At 40.8% G+C, this 23,370-nt stretch overlaps 2 protein-coding genes across 2 annotated transcripts in view; one reads left to right on the top strand and one right to left on the bottom strand.

Moving 5' to 3' along the window:
- DAGLB (diacylglycerol lipase beta) overlaps positions 1 to 2,128 on the top strand; it is a 38,879-nt gene extending 36,751 nt beyond the window's left edge. Inside the window, exons 14-15 of the mRNA XM_001507967.4 lie at positions 137 to 387; positions 588 to 2,128. Coding sequence (XP_001508017.1) covers positions 137 to 387; positions 588 to 786 — 450 coding nt within the window. The 3' untranslated portion in view covers positions 787 to 2,128. The remainder of the gene's footprint in view (positions 1 to 136; positions 388 to 587) is intronic.
- A 1,498-nt stretch (positions 2,129 to 3,626) lies between these two features.
- The window catches only part of RAC1 (Rac family small GTPase 1), a 29,468-nt gene continuing 9,724 nt past the window's right edge, over positions 3,627 to 23,370 (bottom strand). Inside the window, exons 2-6 of the mRNA XM_001506393.5 lie at positions 18,464 to 18,535; positions 16,986 to 17,103; positions 6,701 to 6,763; positions 5,542 to 5,701; positions 3,627 to 5,312 (exon numbers count right to left, since the gene is read on the bottom strand). Of these exons, the coding sequence (XP_001506443.1) occupies positions 5,182 to 5,312; positions 5,542 to 5,701; positions 6,701 to 6,763; positions 16,986 to 17,103; positions 18,464 to 18,535 (544 nt within the window). The 3' untranslated portion in view covers positions 3,627 to 5,181. The remainder of the gene's footprint in view (positions 5,313 to 5,541; positions 5,702 to 6,700; positions 6,764 to 16,985; positions 17,104 to 18,463; positions 18,536 to 23,370) is intronic.

The raw sequence follows: 23,370 nt of genomic DNA, 5'->3' as shown, positions 1-23,370 counted from the left end.
GTGAAACCTCTTGGCAAACCTCAATATGGTACTCGAGGTATGACTGGCACTATCACCACCCTGGCATTTTTTTACAATCTCCAAAAACATTCATTGCACCGAATAATTATTTTGCCTTTTTTTCATTTCATCTCAGTACAAGATTCTGTTGCGTGGCTGTTGGTATGAATTGTTTGGAGGAGATCCAGATAATTTTCCCACTGAGCTGGATGGAACTAACCAGGAAGATCTAACCCAGCCTCTCTTGGGAGAGCAAAGCTTACTGACTCATCAGTCACCTTGTTATAGTTTTTTTGAGGAATCGCTTCCAGACTCCCCACCTCGGTATCCCCATTTATATCCTCCTGGAAGAATCATCCATCTTGTAGAAGAAAACAGTGCGGGAAGGTGAGTATGGCAAATGACCTATATGTGTGCCTAATTTGTCTGAAATTATTTAGACTGTCAGGAATTGACAGTGACATAAGGGTCGTTGGCCATCAAGACCAATAGCCCCCAGACTTGCGGCAAAGTCAAGATTTCTATTTTTTTTTCAGTATAACTCCAGGGCAGCTTATTTCAGCGTCTCTTTTGTTTTCTCTCTCCAGGCCTTGTTGCTGTTCTACTTCTAGATATAATGCGAAATGGTCTAGTGAAGCAGAGTTCAGCAAAATCCTTATAGGTCCCAAGATGCTGACAGACCACATGCCAGATATCCTGATTAGAGCTTTAGATAGCGTGGTCTCAGAGAGAGCGACTTGTATTTCTTGTCCACCACAGGAAGACTTTAATACCAATGTGGCATAGCCACAGGTTCTGGAAAGCAAGATCATTTTTTCAAAATATTCTAGGGACAACTGACTCTGTGCTGGCTTTAATACTCAATTTTCTTTATGCCTGATAGAAAATGGGTCTTGCAGCAGTTGGAAGCTAGTGGTTATTTAAGTTCTTCTAAACTTCTGTATTACCTGTGCCAGGGGACAAGGGCTGGTGAAGTGAATCAGGTAGGAGAAACGGAATGGATTTTTTTGACCTCCAGATAGAGTAGTGCTCCTGGAAAAGCTTTTTGGAATTCACGGTGTAAAGAAAGACCTTATGGTGTGGAAGATCATGCTTTCTCAGTTGATATGGGCCGAGCTGCCGCTTCACACAACCGGCAACCTGCAAGCAAGCGGGTCCTTTACTGAGTGTAGGTATAACTGAAAACCAGGAGACATTCCTGAAGTTTAGAACTATAGTTAACAGCTATTTTTAATTGCACTATTTTTTGCAGGTATTGCCTCACTCAAACATGCCCTGACAGGCAAAGTTTGTGCTCCTAGAAACTGCCTGTTTGACTGTTTTCCCTCCAGGTTATTACTGTGCAATATATTCTGGTTCAAGAATGTATACTTAAATTGCATTTAATTGTGCAAAGAACAAAGGAGCAAATATTCCTCTTCCCCACCCCAATGATGGGTTAAAGGCTCTTAACGCTCACTGGGTTTTCCCGTAACTGGGCCCAGAGGAAAGTACTGACCTAGCATCTTGGAAGTGGGGTTCAAGGGGGAGGGGATTGAGTTCTTTAAGTAGAGACCTTCTAGAAATGAATTTGGTAACTTTGAAATTTAGCTTAGAGTTCACAGCAGATAAACGAAGGTCCAAGGCCATTAAACTATAAGAAAACAGTAGGTATTGGTGGTGCAGGAAAGTTATGCTACCTCAAAGTGTAGAGTGCAGGATGGCACTAACCCCCTCCTCCCTGGAACCTTTGCCAGAATGTTTGACTTGGATCTCTTATTTTCACGTTTACAAGTTTCCACATTGAAATGACTGGTATTGTGATTTTTCCTCTTGAATGTTATATTCTAGCCTGTGGAATTTTTTTTCTTGTCTTTAGTTCTGTTCAGTGATGCCCTTTTCTACAGAATCTGTTTTTGAAGTTAAATGAATGCTTAATTCACAACATAATCAATAAAGCATTTGGTTTGAGTGTGTTTATACTGTCACTGTAAACAAAGAAAAGCATACAAATTCTGAATTGACTAACTTTAAAATGAGTTGGTGCGCAGAAAGCTGGAATTGAGGAAAAAGTCGTAGAGCTCTTAAGTTTTGAACCTTTACTCCTTCATAGTTGTGCAAGTGATAGATCAAATAAAGGACTCCTGCATATTCTGTCTTACCTTCTTCCCATCCTCACTGGGTTGGGACAAAATAGATGCAGGCAAAGTTTAACAACTCTTTTTGAACAGAGGATTAAGAAATCCAGAATGGTGTGGTCAAGTTAAGTTTTATCCCTATTGTTTCAACTGCTTTTAAAATAAAAAGGGAAATTTTAAATTGTACTAGGAATGATGATTTTATAATAGTGATAACTTTCATTTTAGTGAAAATCTTATGTTTGAGTTGTATAATTTGGATGCATGGAGTGGGAGAGAGGAAGTGATAGGTTTCTGATGCCCCTAATCCTCTCTGAATGTTTATGAAATGGATTATAAACAGTTGCTCTATTCATTTGTAATAGTATTCCACAGGCTCTCCACTTGCACACAGATAGCAGTGTACTCACTTCTGAAGTAAAGGAAATACTTCACAGGTGTCACAAATCATGGTAAGAGATCTCAAAAGGACCACGAGAGAGCATACCACTTGCCCTCTTCCTTGAATGTCTTTACCCTCCCACTGGGGTACATGTACCAGGAATCTGTTAATTTTGGCCTGGGAGATTTCCTGAGTTTCCACTGGCAGGAGCCACCATCATCTTAAATATGGAGGTGAGTGAGTTGATTTTTAGTACTAGGATCATGTTCAAGACTGTTCAGCCTTCACCAGTTTAGTCGGTCACTTTTTTGCACAATGGGAGAGTATCAGCTGGTGGAGTTTTTCTTTTAATATATAAAATGCATTCTAATAACTATGTTAAGGGAAATATTTTAAGTCTTTTTTGAATGACATCTCTTTCTATTCAACCACACCAAGCCCTCTAAAAAGTAATAAGTGCTGTGTTACCTGCATGCTGAGAGGAGATACACAATTTCTTCTTAGTCACTCCACTAGTACCAATAGCCATGTTTCTTCAGCTTCTTAGATATAACTTCCATTGGAGCTTTAGGCCCAGATTATTCACACTAAAGTCTCTGTTTTAAATTCTGGGATGTGAAGTAGGACTCTGTTTAATCTGATTATCTGGTATTTACCACAATGCTTGGCATAACAGTAAGCACTTAACAGATACCACAATTACTATTATATTGCCTACAACATTCATAAAAACTTGGAATGTCTTTCCTCTCACCACTCCAGAGCAGACATTTATAACTAATCCTTTTACCAGGAATCAGACTATCACTCCAGCTTCCCTGTATAGGTTTGAAATTCTCAATTTTCCTCACCTTTAAAGCTCATTCCTAAAAAGAATTTTTTCCTCCACTACCTTCCACTGTACAGAGATGAGCAGTGTTGACATTCATTGTTCTGTGACCTTCCTGAAAAGACAATTGGGTCTTGCCACCTTTGAAACTATACAGGATCCAGGACTAAAACAGGCAAAAAAAAGGTCAAAGAAATGGACAAAAGTCCATTTAAATACATTCCTCAAATGAAACTTAACACACACGAACTGGAGACTGTTCACAGGCGTTCTTTCAGAAATTCAAATACCACTCCTATTCATGTGATTCAAGGATTTATTAAGTCATACATGCAAAACATACTGCTAATTGCATTAGCAAAAGATCAATGTAAAAACACTCCACGATTTTGCAACTGTCAGTTTTAAAATTTTGTTCTAGTGGTTGAAAGGTTGTAGTTCAACATTGTGTATCCTTGCCAGTGTTTCAGATGGAGAGAACGTTGTTAGCACTAGCACTAAGTTTACAGAACCTCACAGACCAAGGTACCATTACTAGGAAAAGCAATAGAATGCATGTGTACATGTAGGTGAGGTAAAGAACAAGGTCAATATTAGTAAAGTTACAGGGTTGGTAATCTGGCAAAAAACAGTGATGTTTAAGAAGGTTCAAAGTTTTAGAATATCTAAAGTATAAAAAAAATCATTAAGTCCTATAAAGCTGCATCACATGATTTTTACACCTAGTTACTAGAAGACTAAAGAAAGCATTTAGTAGCTCGAACAAAACGTGAAAAGAATGCGCTCTTTCTAATCTACAAAAATGCAAAATTGGAATACATTTCAGAAAGATTTTTAAAATACAAGGGGTTATATTGCTCAGTAAGAAAAGATGCTATGAGAGAAAGCATTTACTAAGTTTAAACACCTGTGGGAATGACCAGTTCAAAAATTGTATTAAATGAATGCCCTACTTTGGGGGGAGAAGGGAAAAATAATTAAAAAGTTATCGTTTAGAAACAAAACACTTATCTAATAACACCAACCTTTCTTTATCATCTACTGCATTTGACAGAAATTAACTGTTTGCTTTTTTTTTTTTTTTACTTGTGACAGATTTATTCTGTTCTCAGCTATTCAGCATAGAATGTAGTGTACTTAATATCAGCTCCATTAGCCTGTGGAAATACTGTCATATCTTTAATCAAACCAAGTAGTTCACTTAACCCAACCCAAAACACTATTAGGGAAAGAATACTTCATTAAAGAAAAATAATGAATGGGATTTTTGTTTAAAAATCACAGCAAGAGCTAGAAAACCAATGCTTAGGAGGATTTTTAAGTGTGAAATCAAACAGATTAATATGGAGACTACTATATTGTTATACTCATTCCATTCTGATATACAGTACATGGTTAGATAATGAACGTGGGTTGATAAATTATTGGATGCATTAAATTGCAACATTTCAGTATGGATACTGTATTGTTTTACATATCTGAAAAACTACTTAGAAAGTTTTTGCATTTCCTAATATCAGAAAATTAAACAGTCTTCTTAAAGACAATGGTCTTTAAACAGTTTAGTGCTTAGTGTTCACAGCACAAACAATGCAACTTAGTTCAGTGGATATTTTGGCAACACTTAATCTGAGCAAGAATAGGGCTTCTGAAAAATAAGGCTTGTCATTTGAGGATTTAGTTTTAGTAGAATACGAAATCAAGTTCTTACCTTTAAACAAAACCATGAAATTGGTTCAAAGTGATTTTATGGAAGAAAACTAATTCATAACAAAAAACTTGGCATTGAGGGTAAAGGCTCCACTGTTTTAAGCAAAGCTTACAAGGTTCAAAGTGGGGCAGGGCTGTAACATTCACAATAGCAGGCATTTTCTCTTCCTCTTCTTGACAGGGGGTGGGCAGAGAACTGCTCTAATAGCTTCATCGAACACTGTCTTGAGGCCTCGCTGTGTGAGTGCTGAGCATTCCAGATATTTTACTGCACCTATAAGAAAGTCAGGAAGTTAACATTAAACAAACCCTTACTCATCATGACTAGCCAATCAGTCCGGCATAGCACTCCCCCCACCGCACATGCAAGCTTTTCAGTGTTCAAATACCAAATACCTGAAAGCCAATTCCAGTTGGCAGGACAATATAGCAAAAGGCTCAATGACAAATTCAAGGGGCAATTCAGGATAGGAAACACAAGTGTGAGCAGTCAGAATTCATACCAATCTCCTTTGCCATGGCTAGACCTTGAGGGTAGGTAATCGGAGTTAATTTCTTTTCCTTCAGTTTCTCAATCGTGTCTTTATCATCTCTAAGGTCAAGCTTGGTGCCCACGAGGATGATGGGAGTATTGGGGCAGTGATGTCGCACTTCAGGATACCACTAGAATAAGAAATGATGAGAGATTTTACCTTGAGATCATAAAACTCACTTGTCAAAGAAGCAAAGTCTCTCTCTCTCATTTGTAGCTACTTTTTACCATACCTCCTACCTTTCCCTGTCTGCCACACTGAGGAGTCCTCTTAACCTTTAACTACAGGCACCCAAACCTAATTTACCCCCACATCTGAGGGCATGATAAGAGGGTTCTGTCTCACCTCAGGCAGCTTTTAATGAGCATAATGACTTTTTTGGATTGAGGTAGGGCTTCTCTACTGATGAAATGAAGTTCATATGCCAGACCTCTTGAAATAAGCACTTTTTTTTTGGTTTCCATTGGGAATTGCTACTGAGTAGCTGAAACACATTTGTAGTAGACAGAGAGAAGACTGAAATAGTTGACAATTTTTCTCTCCTGGGATCGATACTCAATAACAAAGGTAGCAGTCAAATATGTGGAAGATTTGCTATAAGAGCCTGGAAAAAGTCATGAAATGTGCTGATTAAATTGCCACAGAAATATAAGTTGTCAGTTCTATGGTGTTTCCAGTGACAATGTATGGCTCCAAAAAGCTGGACAGTGAAAAAACAGGACAGAAAAAGCATCAATGCTTTCGCATATACCATGGGCTGTCTGAAAAACAAATGGATTTTGGAGGAAATTAAGCCAAGGTGGTCTTTGGAAGGCCAAATGACTCCACTCAGCATATTTTGGACACATAAATCAAGAGGACTAATTCTCTGGAGAAGATACTAATGCTAGGAAAAGTCCAGGGAAAATGGGAAAGAGGCATACCAGCAGCTAGACAGATAGAAACCATAACATCGATAATGGAAGAACCATTAGCAAGGTTACGTATTAGGGAAGAAGATAGGATATTCTGGAGAAAATATATCAGAGTTGCCATGAATCCAAAATGCTCGATGGCACTTAACAATAATAATAGCTAAACACATCCAGTCTTTACCCTGAAATACTGGCAAAAGGCAGTAATACCTTACCTTAGCACGAACATTTTCAAATGATGCAGGACTCACAAGGGAAAAGCAAATTAAGAACACATCCTATAAAAAAACAAAAGAAAACACTGAGACTGTATTAAATCCAATCACTAAAACTCTGTTTGCAGCAAGCACCACTCAACATTTAAAACCTTAAAATCCTCCCAGAAAGCTTTAGAGGTATAATAGAAGGTCTCTGAAATGTTCTGCCTGTCTAAAGACAAGTTGGTGTAGGGAGGAAGATATAAAATTCCTCCACAGCTCACTTTTCAGGCCACAAATGAACAAAGTTATTTCAGTCCCAAGTCACAAAGTTCAGAGCCTTTATCATTTCTGAAGGCAAGAGAAGTAACACAAGAAAGAGTCAAATATTTGTCATACTCTTGCCCTTCCTTTTCTTGGAAGTTAAATCCTCTTAAAAACTCATGTACCACACAGCTCTCAGGCTACCAACAAGCACCTCCTTGCACAGGGTTATTTACTACGAACATTTACAAACTTTCTATTTCAGTTTTTCCTCCACTTCAGGTAGATCCTAGAAAGCCCCAAATGTGCATAAATAAATATAATTAGGGCTCTTTTCCATCATACTAAAGGAGTGATAGTCAAAATTCAATTTTTATCCATTTCACAGCATGGATTCTTCCTTCACCCTATCACTTAGTGTGTTAGAGGTCTGAGAGACTACTATTTGAATTGAAAAGGTAGTCGCTCCAAACTGTTAAGGAGGAATACCTCCAGTAGAATGACCAATGAAGAGGTGCACTCACTATAAATGCAAATTATTTAAAGAGCCACTTGGGAGAAAATGCCAGAATGGTCATGACTGCTGAAATGGATTGAGGGAGATAAAGGCAAGATGTCAAACCAAGTTCAGTTGACCCAAAATGTCACCTACAATCATCCAACAAAAATGATGTACCCAAAAGGAAAATCCTAAACAAATACTGGCATTCTATCAGTCATCTTTAAAAAAAAAACAAAACCAAGTGCACGCGCATGCACAGACTTGTCCAAGAATCATCAATGCAGTATTTCAGCACTTGCTGATTACATATTATTTCAAAGCATTGTTAGAAGAGTTTAACCACACCAGCACAGTTAAGCACTCAAAACCCAGTATCACCCATAACAGGTCAATATCACCATAACCAGGACACCAAAGGGGAAAAAGAGGGGAGGTCAAGCAAAGATGTTAATATAGCCATTTCCAAGCTTTTAAAGTGTCTAATTTTTGGTAATCTTTGGGTTCGCAACCTGTTCAAGTTACTTTCCTATTAGCATCTCCCACTTGCCAGGAGATGAGTCATTCCATGAATCTTTAAAGTAATCCCATCCATTCATTTTTATTTGTTTTTAAAGGAGGGAATAGCAGCTTCACAGCCACTTTAAAAAAAAATAGGTTGGAAAATCATTACTCTTCAAGGAAAGCTTAAATAAAAAGGGTTGCTCAATTGCATAAAGCAATAACCTCAGCCTTGAGTGGATTAAAACACAAAACACTCAAGGGAATTAAAGCTCAGTAAAATGCCTCTCATCTTATAAGTGAAACAAGGTAATAGACAAAGCTTGAAACTAAAGTGGATTGAAAGTTTTACATACGGCGATTGGTTCGTCTTTCACCCTGGAGTTTATATCCTTACCATACGTTCCTCCAACCTAGTAATAGCATGAGAACTTGGTTTAAGTTTAGGAATGACTAAAGGAAAATTAAGTTCTTACCTGTTTCCTTTTGAAGCTTTATCTCCTGGCCTCAGTTTTTCCCTTTAGAGGCACTGAGACCCAGGGCAGATACCCATTTGACAATCAAGGAACACCCAACACCACTAGAACCACCATGCTTGGAATTGTCTAAGCAGGGGTGGTAAAAGCACCACATGCTTAAGAAAAGCTGGGATCAAACTGATCCTAACAGAGGGGAGGGGAACAAGAAAAGATGATATGGTACATTAGTACGTGGAGTGTGTTCTTATCCTTCCAGGGACTAACGATGTCCTTAGAACAAGTTGGTAACACCACTAAAAGAATGGCCAGATTTTTACTTCCGGTATGATCTGCAGGCAAATAGGGAGATCTATCTTCCCTCAGTATGTCGACTACAATTTGAAAGAGCGGCCCTGGTTAATTCATTTTAGGTAGAGACAAATTTCCCAGTGGGCTCCAGTCATTCAAATCTAAAGTATTTAGTGAGCACCTACAGTGGGCAAAGCAGTCAACTAAAGCTACACTGAACCAAATCTACCCCTCCAGCTCCAGCCTCTTAGGACTGTAGGTCCTGCAGATACTTCAGACATGTCCAAAACAGAACTGGTCATCTTCCTACCTAAACCCTGTCCTCTGCCTGGAGTTTCCCATCACTGTAGACACCCCCGCCTCAACAACTTTGATATTATTTGACTCATCTCTTCACCAAATTCTGTCAATTCTACCTTCACAGCATCTCTAAAATCCACCCTATCCTCTGAAACTGCTGCTATACCGATCCAAGCACTTATCTTATCCCACAAAGACTACTGCATTAGATTACTCCCTGACCCCTTGCCTCCTGTCTCTCCTCACTCTAGCCCTTACTTCTCCCTGTTGCCCAGATCATTTTCTACAGTGTTCAATCCACGTCTGCATTCCTCAAGAACCTTCGGTGGCCGCCCATCCACCTCCCTATCAGACCATCAGCTTTAATAATAATAATGTTGGTATTTAAGCGCTTACTATGTGCAGAGCACTGTTCTAAGCGCTGGGGTAGATACAGGGTAATCAGGTTGTCCCACGTGAGGTGCACAGTTAATCCCCATTTTACAGATGAGGTAACTGAGGCACAGAGAAGTGAAGTGACTTGCCCACAGTCACACAGCTGACAAGTGGCAGAGCCGGGAGTCGAACTCATGATCTCTGACTCCGAAGCCCAGGCTCTTTCCACTGAGCCACGCTGCTTCCCTAAAACATTCAAATCAGCTCAACCGCTCCTACACTATGTTGCTGATTTCATACCACAACCCGGTGCACCCACTTTGCTCCTCTAATATCAACCTACTCACTGTACCTCCATCTCATCTATCTCACACCCTCGCTCTCGCCCAAACTTTCTCCCACTTCAGATAGAGCAGAGGAGCACTCCCCCCCCCACAAAGCCCTTCTAAAATTACATATCTTCCAAGAAGCCTCCCCCAACTAATACCTCATTTCCCCTACTCACTCTCCTTTGTGTCATCTTTGCATTGTATCATCTTTGCATTGTATCTGTAGCCTTTAAACACTTGATATTTGCCCCATTCTGAGCCCCACAGCACCTATGTACATATCCTTAATTTATTTTACTGCACACAGTAGGCACTCAAATTCCTTTGATTGATACCTTGCTTGGGAGAATACAAAAGAATCAGTAGATAGATCCCTGTCCTCAAGGAACTTGCAATTTAGCAGAGGTAACAGACACTAAAATAAATAACAATTAGGAAATAAGAGTATGAAAATAGGTATATGATACTTGGGGGACTTTAGATTACTTAAGTGGCAGTGGGGAGATTAGAAATTGATCAGGGAAGGTCTCGGAAGAAATATGATTTCAAGTTCACAGGCAGCATATAGGCATAGTTTCTACTTTTAGGATGAATTTCAGTGTATAAGCACCTCATCTTTTTAGCATGATTTCAGAATTTATTCCAAGTGCACTCTTACGCCAATCTCTCCCTTTAACACTCCATGCCCCGTATACTGGGATTTGGGAAAGCTGATGGGACTCTCAAGAATTGATGGGGAAACAGTTAATGTAAATTAACAGCTTTTTGCTGATTAGACCTCCTACTTAAATACTGCTTGATGGTAATGGTCAAAACTGGTTTCAAAGCTACATGTTTTAGAAGCTAAAACCCTTTTGCAATGCCTAATCCAATGATTTTGTTCCAGTTCTTAGAAAAACTATCTTCCCGGCCAAACTCCTCTCTTCCTTCCTCTGCCAAACTTAACTCTGCCCTTTGAAAGCTTGACTAAGCTTTGCTCAACTGTTTTTAATTAAAATAATCCAGAATCTTTCTTGAATCCCTTAGTGAAGTACAGACAAAGTAAAACACTACTATTGTTTTATGGTTCAAGTACCTCAGATATTCCTCTTTTGACTAGATAGAATACTGAAGGCTTCCCTTTTCTCCTTAGTTTGACCTAAATGGCTATTTGTGAAGAATTTTCCACATCACGTAAGGATTGGGATGATGCCAACATGGGTCTAATGGGAATTAGCTTCCTCTGTTAGCTTGACCACAAGAGTGTTTTGGCCATCTTTTTCTTGACTCTGTCCTATTTAGTGTGCTCAGCAATTCAAAGGGAAAATACTTATGGAAGTGAAGGCATAACAGATTAGAAGGTTCTACTAGAAGAATTACCAATAGGTCAATGCCCACTGGTGCAGTCTATTTAGTGGGGTTCCTCCAAGATTCTTTGTGGGCCAAATGTTTCCTAGTAATTTTAACATTTGATGGACAGAATGGAACACATTTATTCAACAAGTTTGAATATTGGATATTGACAACTATCCAAATATTGAATATTGAATGCTGGGTTGGCCAGCAAGTTGAAGGACAGAGTTAAAAATCAAAATGACCAAAATTAGTTGGAGAACAGTACACATTAAAAAAAAATGAAGCAAATATAAGATGGCAAGTGACTGACTACATACAGTTTTGCCAGAAAAGGATGAAGCCGCCGTAATGGACCTCAAGCTAAACATGCATTAGAATTAGTAATGGAATTTAGGAGCGCTCATCGTGTGCAGTGCCTTAAATATTAAGGAAAGTACAAAAGACATTCCCTGCCTACACATGGTGAAGGGGAGGGGGAGATAAACATTAAAATATTTAAAAATTGGGCAATAATAATAAGTTAATTGACTAGACAATTCACACAAGTGCTGGGGACGGGCATAAGGACAGTATCTATTAAGCACTTTCTATGTTAAGAACTCTGTTAGATTAAAAAGATAATCAGGTTACCTACAGCAGCTACTCCACATGAGGCTCTGAGTTTAAGGTGAGAGAGAACAAATATTTTTATTCCCACCTTGCAAATGAGGAAGCTGTGGCACAAAAGCTCAATAAGTTGTCCATGGTCAAACAACAGGCCAGAGGCAGAGGCAGGACTAGAACCCAGGTCTCCTGATTCACAGTCCCATGCTCTTTTCACTGGGTCGTGCTGCCTCCCTGGTATAAATTCCCCAGTGTTATCTTGGTGGAGGGTCGAGGGGGTCGGGAATTAATCAGTGAAGTAGTGTGGCCTAGTGGACAGAGCCTGGGCCTGGATTCTAATTCCGGCACCATCATTTGCCTGCCACACGACCTTGGGAAGTCACTGAATTTCTCGGTTACTCAGTTATCACATTTGTAAAATAGGAAATAAATCCCCCTCCCTCCAACTCAGACTGCAGACCCCATGTGGAACAGAGACTTTGTCCAACCTGATTATCATGGATATACCCCACTGCTTAGCACATAGTAAGCACTTACCAGGTACCATGAAAAAGGGAAGGATTGTAGGAGAAGGAACATCAGGGTGCCTTTGACAGTGGAGAGGATTCCAGGCAATGTCAGAGGCAGGCAAAGGAGAGGGAGGAATCATTAGGAGACTTTGAGAGGGAAACAGAGTGCATGCTTGAGAGTACTGGGAATGGCCAACAGGTAAAGCTCTGAGAGCTAGTGGAGAGTTTTTGTTTGATATAGAGGAAGATGAGTAACTACTGGAGGAGACATGCGCTTAGAGATATTACAAAAAGATGATCCGGACAAAGGCAAGGAGTATGGATTGTAAGGGGGAAAGACTGGAAGCTGGGAGATCAGAGAGGACTGCTTTAATCATAACATGACCTGTACCTGAACCAGGAAGTTGCTGTTTGAGGGGAGAGGAAGTGGATGTGTCTGAGAAATGTTTCAAGTCAAGTCAGCAGGATTTAAAACAGCTGACTGCATGTGAGGGCTGAGTGACAGCCAAGAGTTGAGGCTGGCACCAGGGTTGCAGGTTTCTGAGACAAGGTGAATGGTGGTGGTAACAGATATGGGAAAGTTATGAAGGAGAAAGGGTTTTAGAAGGAAGAGGAGAAATTCAATTTGGGGCGGGTTGAGCGTGAGGTGCTAGTGGACCATCCACAATGGAGATGTCTTGGAGGCAAGAGGAGATATGTGCTTGGAGAGTGGAGGTCAGTCAGGGCAAAAGAGGTAGAGCAGGGAGGCACTCACATACAGATGGTAACTGGAGCAATGTGAACACATAAGCTACTCAGGAGAGTGAGTGTAAGACAAGGGCGGGGAACTGGGAAAAATGTTTAACAGGTTACCATAATGGATGAGAGATGAAAAAGAAGTCTGTAAACGAGAGATCGGAGAAATAGGGAGGACCAGAAGAATTCTGTTTTGGCAAAATCAAGATCCGACAGCATTCCGAAGAAGAGGTGGACAACAGGGTAGGCAGGTAGATAAGAGTTGGGATTTGAGTTTTGGCACCAGGGAAGCGGAATCAGAGCCAGAGAGGGAAGGAGGGATACAAACTCAGAGAGGAAAGACAGAATGGATTTTGAGCAGTCAGGGCAGAGAAAGAGAGAGGAGCAAAAAATAAAGTGCATAAAAGGCAGAATGCAAGAAGGGGGCTTTTCTCAACTCTTTGCTCAGGGTGGTGAGAAGCAGTTCCTAACCATATATTGACTGTTGAAGTGATGAAGGTTGCTGGCAAGCTACAGTTACCTCGGCTCCCTCCCGACTGTGAGTATATGCACTGCTTTAAAATGCAGGTTGGCACTCTGTTATCTGTTCAGCTACTTCCTCCTTCCCTGTTCCCTCATGCTGCAGCATTCTACAAAGTAGCATATGTTCTCGATTGCTGGCAGCTGCTAATCATCCTGCTGCAAGAAAGACAAGCACTTTCAACTGCAGCTTAGTCTTCTGGAAGTTTTAGGCTCCGGTTTCAAAATTACCTGATTTTCTAGAGTTTAAAATGAAGTAAAAACCTTTTGGTTTCAGAGCAAGGTGGAATATGAGGCATTATTTTACAGAAAAGGGCAGCCTGCCATTTGCCATCTTCAGAAGGGATATCCCCCCCGCAAAAAAAAAGTGGAATTTAGGTTGTATTTGCAAAATAATTTTCTGACAGAGTTGAAAATTATATTATTGCTTCCTTAGGGAGACCGTGGAAGTAGGCTCTTGGTCTCCACCTGGCCCAAGGCAACCTCACTGATGTGCTCAATGGAAAAGTGCGAGATTCTAATATGCCTCACTCTGTTTCAGGCACTGCTAACCATTCCTACTGATTCCTTTTAAAAAACTAGCATGGTACTCATCACTCTAATCTATACAAACATTTAAGAACTGCTAGAGCAGCAACTACTACATCTATTTTAAATTACACACTTTTTTGGACATACATACCCTCATTGTTAATGACAAAAATGAATATTTTCATTCAGTTTAAGCAACATAAGCTACTGTTTCTAGCTTGCATAAGAGTCATGTAGATGGGACACAAAGAGCATGTTTCCTTAACTTTTCTTCTGGTGAATTCCAAAAGAATTAATCAGTCTACAGTCCAGGCCCCAGGGACATTAAAAAACAAAACAAAACAAAAAAACAAAGAACTGATTGGCATAATTAAAAAAAAAAATCTTTGGACTTTGCTTCTATCAGCCATATTTGCATGTGTCTTCCTGGTAGGAAAACACATAGTTCTCACATCCCTTAAATCCAGCTTGTATTTCTTGAAGGACCCAAAATACAACTCTCCCAGCTTTTTGCCCTTGTTTTCTGTATCAATTTTTCCCTAACCCTGGCTAAATTGGGAGAGTGAAGGAAAGTTGGAATTATCTGCCTTTTTTTTTTTTTGAAAAGGTGACTGTGATTTGTCCCCCAGCATGGAGTCTAGACATTAAATTGCTTTATGTACATGTTCTCTGGAATCTGAGATAAGGACATTTGGCAATTCACATTTGATTCACTGTAACTGATGGATTAACCAAGAGTGAAAGGCCTCACCCTATCCTTTTTGTCTGAGTCATCAGTGGAAATATCTCATTTCCCAGAAGGTGACATTTATTCTCTTCAGAGTTGCAGTGCAGCAATATATAACTCACCCCACATAACACAATTTTCCTTCCGCTTGACAACCATCCAGAAAAACCATTGAATGGTGAATCTGAAAGGAAAATAGCAACCCTATCCCCATTACCTGATAAAATGGGCCAAACAAGCATAAGTGAAACATTTTTCTTTTGAAAATACTTAAAATTTGTATTTTTATGTGGCTGTAAGTACCCCTGAGCCTTCTGCAAGGAAGTAATTGGAACGGAAATTTCTCTAATTAGTCCAAAGATCCCATTTGTACCCCAGTCAAAATAAAGTGTACGATTCCTGCAGGAAAACTATGAAGAATATGTGACAAACAGCTAAAATTTACTCCTCTTAAAGTTGTAGTTTTCATTTTGCTTTTAAAAAAGAGGTTTCCAGAAAATTAAAGTTAATACAGTCACTTGATTTGAGAGTATTATTATTATCATCATTTGAGACTTTATATTTTGAGAGTACTTTAGGCTCACTGAAAGATTTTGCTGAAACAGTTTTTACACTGTTCAGGTATTTAATTACTAGCTTTAGATTTTCGCTTTTCATGTCTTGAAAAAGAATTACAAAGCAGACTTTAAATCTCAAAGGAGGGATAATTGGCAAAAAAAGGTTCAGCTCAAAGACTTTAGCTCCTCCATCCTATATTTTGCTGTAGACATCTCTAACAGGAAAATGACTTAACATGGATTAGAATTTTATGGGCAGTTGCATTTTTAAAGGTCTAATCTAGCTTCCCTACACAGGAAGCTAATAGACCATAAGGCCTGGGATGATTTGAAACAAATGTCTGTAAATGTATGCACATCACGAGACTTCCTGATTCACCCAGTTCCATAATATGGGGTTGCGTTCTTGGAGAACCCTGCACTGAGGAAGATGCACGGCATGGTACTCACCCATTCCAAAGCCACACACATGTGTACAAACTACTTCTTCCCATGACACTCCAACGCAAATGTTCACGGTGTTGGGTGAACGTTCCCCTATACCTAGTTCCGTAACAGTCTAACTAGAACATTTAAGTAAGCACTAATGGAAGAAATGAGTGTTCAGTATACTTCAGATATAATGGCATCTGGGGGAGAGGGGAAAACAACATCTCAAACCTCCATGTATTATAGTCCAGTCACAGTAAGGTAAAAGGAGAATGCCTAACACTAATGTGTTCTATGGAATCGTGTCTTGAGGAAGGGCTCAGGATAGCAAGTGAGACACAAGCACTCCCCTCCTCCCTTGCAGAATGAGTCTCTGAACAGAAATATTAAAACAGGGGGTGAATCAAGGTACACTTGGATCATCCCTCTTCCCTGGTATAACCAAATGTTCCTTATATCGGTGGCAGTGTGACAACTTTACTATGCTAAGTTTTGGATAATTTCACACTAATAGCAATTTTAAAGAGAAAATTTGAGACCCACAATATAGCCCAAAGCAATAAGAATTGTTAATAATAATAATGATGATGGTATTTGTTAAGCACTTACTACATGCCAAGAACTGTTCTAAGCACTGAAGAGGTCCTCTCCAAGTTTCTCTCATAATATCATTTGCCAGGCCCAACAATTTGGTTAAATAGAAGGCTGACAATCCAGCTTTTGTTAATTTTAATCGATTGATTTTCTGGTTAACACTATATACTAAATGAACTAACAGATTCTGGGGTAGTGGGGAAAAGGCTATTACCCTGAACTAGTAAAATTACTCAAAAAGCTTGTACAGGTGCTAATTCTACCACACTCAGGAGAATTTGCCATATTACTCTTACATGAAGCAGAAATTCTGTAGTTGAAACAAGCTACTTAAGCCCCCAGCAACAGATATAAAAAGAAACCATCAAGCAATCTACAGAGAAGCCAAACTAAGACCCTGGGCATAAGCCAGTTCAAGCATTCCTCAACATATTTTCCATTCAGCCTCCTCCTTGTGATCCCAAGGGGGAGGGGCAGGGTTTGAAGCAAAGGGTTGTTTCTGTGCCCCTATTCCAGTCTCCTGTCACAGGGTAATACCTCGGCTGGCCCTTTCGGTGCTGTCTGAGGGGGCGGAAGGTGGAAAAAGCAGGGGGAAAAGAAGCCCAATACGTTTATCCCACCCCCACAGTAGCCGGGGCCCTGAAGGAGCCATCTCAGCAGGCCCAACAGTACCTGGAGACCAGAAATGGAGGGCTATCAAATACATTTTAAAAAACCTAAAGTCCTTACTGTTTGCGGGTAGGATAAGGGACGTAATCGGTCATAGTCTTCTTGCCCAGCTGTATCCCACAAACCCAGATTCACAGGTTTTCCATCTACCATAACATTGGCAGAATAGTTGTCAAAGCTGAAAAATAAAATTGTTTAGTAAGTTTTGAAATACGTGCAAGATGACTGATGCACAGGTTTCGGAGGTGAAAAAGATCCAGTAAGTCAATGAGTCTTTCTTTATGGGAAACCACAGACTGCTCCTTAAAATGGTGTTTTCTCAGGAGGAATCCAGGAACCCTGGGGTAAATAGGCTACCATGATCACACAGCTGTCTTGAAAGCCAGACAGTGCAAACAAGTGAGAGGAATTATTAAGGGTTGGATGCCGTGAACCTGAGAAAAAGTTATAAAATAATGGAACCTTGACTCTACAACTAGAGGGAAAGGCAAACACAAATATATGTCAACAACTGTACAACATAGTTATGGAATTAAGAAAAAAAGAAACCATCAAAAATAGAATGAATATTAAATTGTTGGGGGGGAGGGGGTTGATCCCCTAACTGACTGAAATACAAAAATAAATCACTCCCAAATGGCATTTCAGTAAAATACATAAAAATTATAAAAATTAATTTCCAACTGGGTATTATATTTCAAGTCCCACTGTCACAATCAGTAATCAATTACAATTCTTTGGAAACCTACTGGCAGAAATGGTACTGGACAATGAGAAGACTACCACCCTCCACCCATAAAGTGTGTGTGTTTGGGGGGGATAGGGAGGAGGTGTGGGGAGAGGAGAAAGAGGGGTGCAATCCTTCCAAGTCTCCACAGTGCGGTTGCCAATTCATTTCTGGGTCTATGGTACCAAAGGATCCCCACTGTTCCCCAATCCCAGCACTCTCCCCTACATTCTATAAGCAATAGTATTACCTGTAGGCTTGCAACTTTCAGTTTCTAGTTCACTCGAGTTCAGCAACAGAGCCATAAAGGCTCTGTGGACCTCTGCCACTTTTCCCAGTATTCCTGCGCAAAGATGGCAGGGTGGAATGGTAGGGGGCCCCTGGGGCCCCAGTGGCACTGTATGCTTCCTTAGAGACCAGCACCAGGTAAGCAAGCCGTAAATCACTTCAGAAATGACACCAGGACAAATCAGACATTGACCCGGCTCACAGGATGTGCTTGGTTGCTCTCAGGGTGGTTCAGCAACCTAGAAAATATCTATACATCTATGACAGCACTTAAACCACTGAGTCTACCAGTCTGAAATGGGGAAGGAGAAGAAGTAGGACTGCGGAGTTGTTAATCAAAACAAGTATATCAGCTGAGATCCAACAAATGACTTGAAAGCTTCCTTTATCTTAATCAAAGATGAGTTAATTTACAAGGTTTAGGTGAGGACAGACTGTAAACTCATTGTAGGCAGGTAATGTGTGTTATACTGTGTTGTACTGCACACAGTAAGCACTCAATAAATGACTGAGGGATACTTACACAGTGGGGATGTATTCTCCAGGAAATGCATTGGTCGTATAACTGATTAATAGACATGTTTTACCCACAGCACTGTAGAAGAAAAAAAAGGACAAAGTCAATATTCAAATACTGAAAAGTACTTAACTTTTAGAAGTATTTAAAATTTTAACTCCCATTAATTTCTACTAGTAGGAATTTGCTTTGCATAGCATTTTTCACTTCAACTCTTAAGGTTGTGAGCCGTGTGAGACAGTGACTGTGTCCCATCTGATTATTTTGAATCTTGTTCAGCATATAGGCAACACAACACAATAATAAGAAAAAAAGTCTCTATCTAGACACTGTAACTAAACTTTAAAACTCAGAGGATATGTCTGTTTATAGCTATAAATTATAATCTTAATACCTTAATCTCAATTTTTTTGGAAAAAAGATTAGGATTCTTAGGTAGCTTTAGGCCCCCTTCACTAGCATAATTAAGGGCTCTTATGTGCCACTAACTCAAATCAGAGATGGCCACTTCACAGGGGGCAGTGGCTTGGCATTAATTTCACTCCATATTTTGGGGGGCAGGAGTAGTTAGCCATTCTGTCCCCAGGATTTGGAAAAAGACTGGCAGTGGAGCCAGGATGGTGACTCCACCTCATGCTCCCTGCTGGTGGTGGAAGGAAGGTGATGAGAATGCTTGGTGTGGTGAATAGAACATGGGCCTGGGCGGCAAAAGGTCAGGGGTTCTAATCTCTACTCCACTACTTGTCTGCTGTGTGACCTTGGGCAAGTCATTTAACTTCTCTGGACATCAGTTCCCTCAACTGTAAAAAAAAAAAAAAAAAAATGGGGATTACGAGTATGAGCCCAGTATGGGACAGGGACCGGGTCCAACCTGATTTACTTGTATCCACCCCAGCACTTAGGACAGTGCTTGGCATATAGTAAGCACTTAACAAATACCATAATTAGTATTATTGTGTAACAAAAAGGGGGCTGGGCATAGATCCACTTGGAAACGGGGGGGGGGGGGAGGCAGTGTCTGGCACTTTGGAGTGGCAGTAGCAGCGTGCACCCCAAGATAGATCAGCTCCTACTACTGCAGGACCGGGATATATGGCCACGGTTATCATATGACTAGCAAGCCCTCAGTACAGAGCTTTGCACACAATAAGCACTCAGATACAACTGAATATCACATCTCCTCCAAGAAGTTTTCTCTATTCTCTCATCTCTCCACCATTATTGCCCTCCCTACTTCTTACTCACCATGCACTTAGATCTGCTGAGTGACCGTGGACAAGTCACTTAACCTCTCTATGCCTCAGTTACCTCCTCTGTAAAGTGAGGGTTAAGACTGTGAGCCCCAATGGGGCATGGACTGGGTCCAACCTGATTAGCTTGTATCTACCTCAGTGTCTGACAGATAGTAAGTGCTCAACAAGTACCATAAAAAACACCCCCAAAAACAACGTGCTTTTTCTGTGGTGGCAGCAGAACCTGGCCCAAGAATGACAGCACATGTGGAACCTTCTGGGGTAAATGTCATTTCAGCAGATTGAGGGTAGGGAGGTGAGGCAAGGGGATGGATGGTTCTGAGGATGGTGAGAGGGGAGCCACTTGAACCCAGCCCCAAGGCCCACTGAGGATCAGAGGGAGGCAATGGAGAAGATACTCCTCTTTTTTAAAATCTTTTGCTTTCTCTTCCTTCTCTGCTTTTTCTTCCTTTCCCTTCCCCCTCAATTCCTCCCCAACTTCTTCCTCTCCTGTCCCCTCAAAACCCTGCCCAAGTCCACCTCCATGCTCAAAATGAAAAATCGAAACCCCTGGCTCCAAAGCCACCAGATGCAAGTACCACTCGAGACTACTGGAAATAAACTCTTGTTTTAACAACCCCTTAATTTGCTAAACCTAAAAGAACTATTACACTAAAAAGGCTCAATTTAGCAATATAAACACATATATTTTAGAAAACGCACTCAAGCCTAAAAGTTCTTGTTAAAATGAGTTACTACCCATTCAAAACTGGGGCTACTCCTTAACACACTTTACAGTTATTAATCCTGCTGCCCCATGAATGGAACAATTGAGAGTCAAAATAGTTTTATCTCAGTACCAGTCACTACCTTCCACACTTTACCCTTCCACAGTCCTGACACCTTTATCTTCCTCCCTCTGTAGAGTTTTATCTCAGTACCAGTCACAACCTTCCACACTTTACCCTGCCACAGTCCTGACACCTTTACCTTCCTCCCTCTGTAGGCAACCCTGGATAACTTCAGTCTCTGCCCAATCTGACTTTCGGGACCTCACTCCTAATCCAAGCAGCACACCCCACTGCTAAGGTTTTAGCCCCTCTAGGGATCCTTGGCCCTGCTCCATAGCACCTCCACTCACTTCATGCCACCCTGGATTCCAACTCAGGGACTACCCCCCGAGCTATCAAATTCAAGGCGCTTTGGTGGGTACCCTACCCTCAACCATCAGCCTTGGCTCCAATACCCCTTTTCCAGGTTCCAGCACTCAATAAATACAACTGAATAAATGAATGAATGAAACCCAGAAGAAAACAAGCTCCTTCCACCACCACATTGCAGGGCTTGATTCAGGGAGAGCCCCAAATAGTCAGGGGCCTAGGAAGCTGGGTATAATGTTATACCGTGTAGTGCTCTGGATAGCAGTAACAATAAAACTGATTTGAACCCCCAAACTATAAAAATACTGTTTAAGGAAAAAAGTATGAAATCTCAACAATTTTCCATAACGTTTCAAGCTCTAGGCATATTGCTACTAAGCTGTGAACCCTATTTGGGACAAGGACTCTACCTGCTTTAACTATCCTAGTGTTAACACATAGTAAATACTTAGTAACAGTTGTATCTGTTACTAGCCTCCTCAGTGGTGTCCCTGCCTCCAACTTCTCTCCACTACAATCTACCCTGCGCACTGCTTCACTGATGGTCTTCTTAGGGCATCCCTTAACACAGTCCCCTCTCCTTCCTCAAAACCATCCCTACTGTTTTCCCACACTCCTTCACTCAGCCAGCAACAGAAGAAAGAGAATCAGAGGCTTGACTCTGCCCAGGACCACCTGATACTATGGTGCAAATAGAGTCTCGAGTCAGTCCCTCTGCTTTCTGGGAAATGTAGTTTTTCCTTTCATTCTCTTCAGTTCCCTTAGTGTTCAACAGGACCTTTTGAATACATGCAGCTCACACCCAAGACTGAAAACAGCACAGTCCAGTAGCAGTGCAGCCCCAGAAATAAAAATCTGCTGGAAAAGCAATCTCAGTCCAGAAATGAGATTTAAGTGGGTGTACCCAAAAATTCAAGGACAGATCTAAAAAATGGCACCAGAAGCAAATGTTGGCCTCCTCCTCTCCCAATGCCACACAGTGGAATGTCTCCTCACATTAAATTTAGAATTGGCTGTGGCTACCACAAGTGGATGGAGGAGTTTGTGGTCCAGCTGGATCACCTAAACAGATCCATGTGGCCTAGAGGCATATGTTCTGAATCATTTACTCAACCTTCTCTCCTTGTGCTCAGAAGAGTCTTTTGTTTAAAATGCCACAGCAAAGTTAAGAAATTGTTAGTGCAACTGTGTTCTCCTATAACACAGGGTTTGCATTCCTGCAGAACCCCATTACATTACACTTGTACTGGAGTACTCATCCCACCACTGATACTGCAAGCACACACACAACTGTTTTTCCCGACACCTTATCGTGCAGTACCCAGATGCATGTTGTCAGAAGAATATTCCTAATTCTACTGTCATACTCTACCGAAAATGTGCAGCAAGAAGACTGAAAGAACTGAGTGTTTTTAAGAGCTCCTTTCTAATTGTCTATTTTTGATATTGTTGGTGGACAAATTCTGCTTCTCTAAATATTTCTATGGATTCGAATTGGGTAGTCGATGTCCCCTTTTAAAAATATTTTTTAAGAAGTAATTTTAATAAGTTCAATAGGACTCAGGGCCATAAATGGACTTAGTCTGGGTGACAAGTAAATGGGAATGTGTGAAAATAGTATTGACTACCTATGGGCAGGAAGCTTATCTACACAACTGCCTTGGCCTGATTTTCCTGCTGTTTTTGTCTCTAGTCTAACTAGCTGTGTGGAGGTCAACCGGTATTAATAATAATGATGGCACTTGTTAAGTGCTTACTATGTGCCAAGCACTGTTTTAAGCACTGAGGGGGGGTGAGAATACAAGGTAATCAGGATGTCCCACATGGGGCTCACAGTCTTAATCCCCAATTTACAGATGAGGTAACTGAGGCTCAGAAGTGAAGTGACTTGCCCAAGGTCACCCAGCAGACAAGTGGTGGAGATGGCATTAGAGCCCATGATATCTGTCTCCCAAGCCCATCCTCTTTCCACTGCGCCACACTGCTTCTCTATTCTTTTTGGTGCTGGTTTTTCAGTTCAGGTTTTTGACTTTTCCCTTTTTTTCCATAAGAAAGTGGGAAAGACACTCCCAGCAATTCTTACTGAGCTACTCTGACTATCTCAACAATGATTTACCCAATGGGTGAGGCCATAGTGGTGTCCTCTGTTGTTGAAATCTCAGAGATCCTGTGTTTTGATACCTGATTCTTTCTCATACTCATTCTCCCTACCAGCCATTTAATAGGGAGATCATACAAGAAAGTGTGAATGGCTCAACATGAATCATATTTGCCACAAACAACAATGCTGATATCATGGATAGCTTCCCTGCCAGAGTATTACTGCTCTGAAAGCTTGACAAACAGCATGACCTAGTAGAAAAAATACAAGCCCAGGAATCAGTGGACCACGGTTCGAATCCCAGCTCTGTCACTTATCTGCTGTGGACCTTGGGCAAATAACAGGAGAAGCAGCGTGGCTCAGTGGAAAGAACACGGGCTTGGGAGTCAGAGGTCATGGGTTCAAATCCCAGCTCAGCCG

This window comes from Ornithorhynchus anatinus, chromosome 2, assembly GCF_004115215.2.
Source record: "Ornithorhynchus anatinus isolate Pmale09 chromosome 2, mOrnAna1.pri.v4, whole genome shotgun sequence".
In the NCBI taxonomy this organism is placed as follows: Eukaryota; Metazoa; Chordata; class Mammalia; order Monotremata; family Ornithorhynchidae; genus Ornithorhynchus; species Ornithorhynchus anatinus.
Note: the sequence above shows the minus strand (reverse complement) of the source record. Positions and strands in the feature narration are given on the sequence as shown.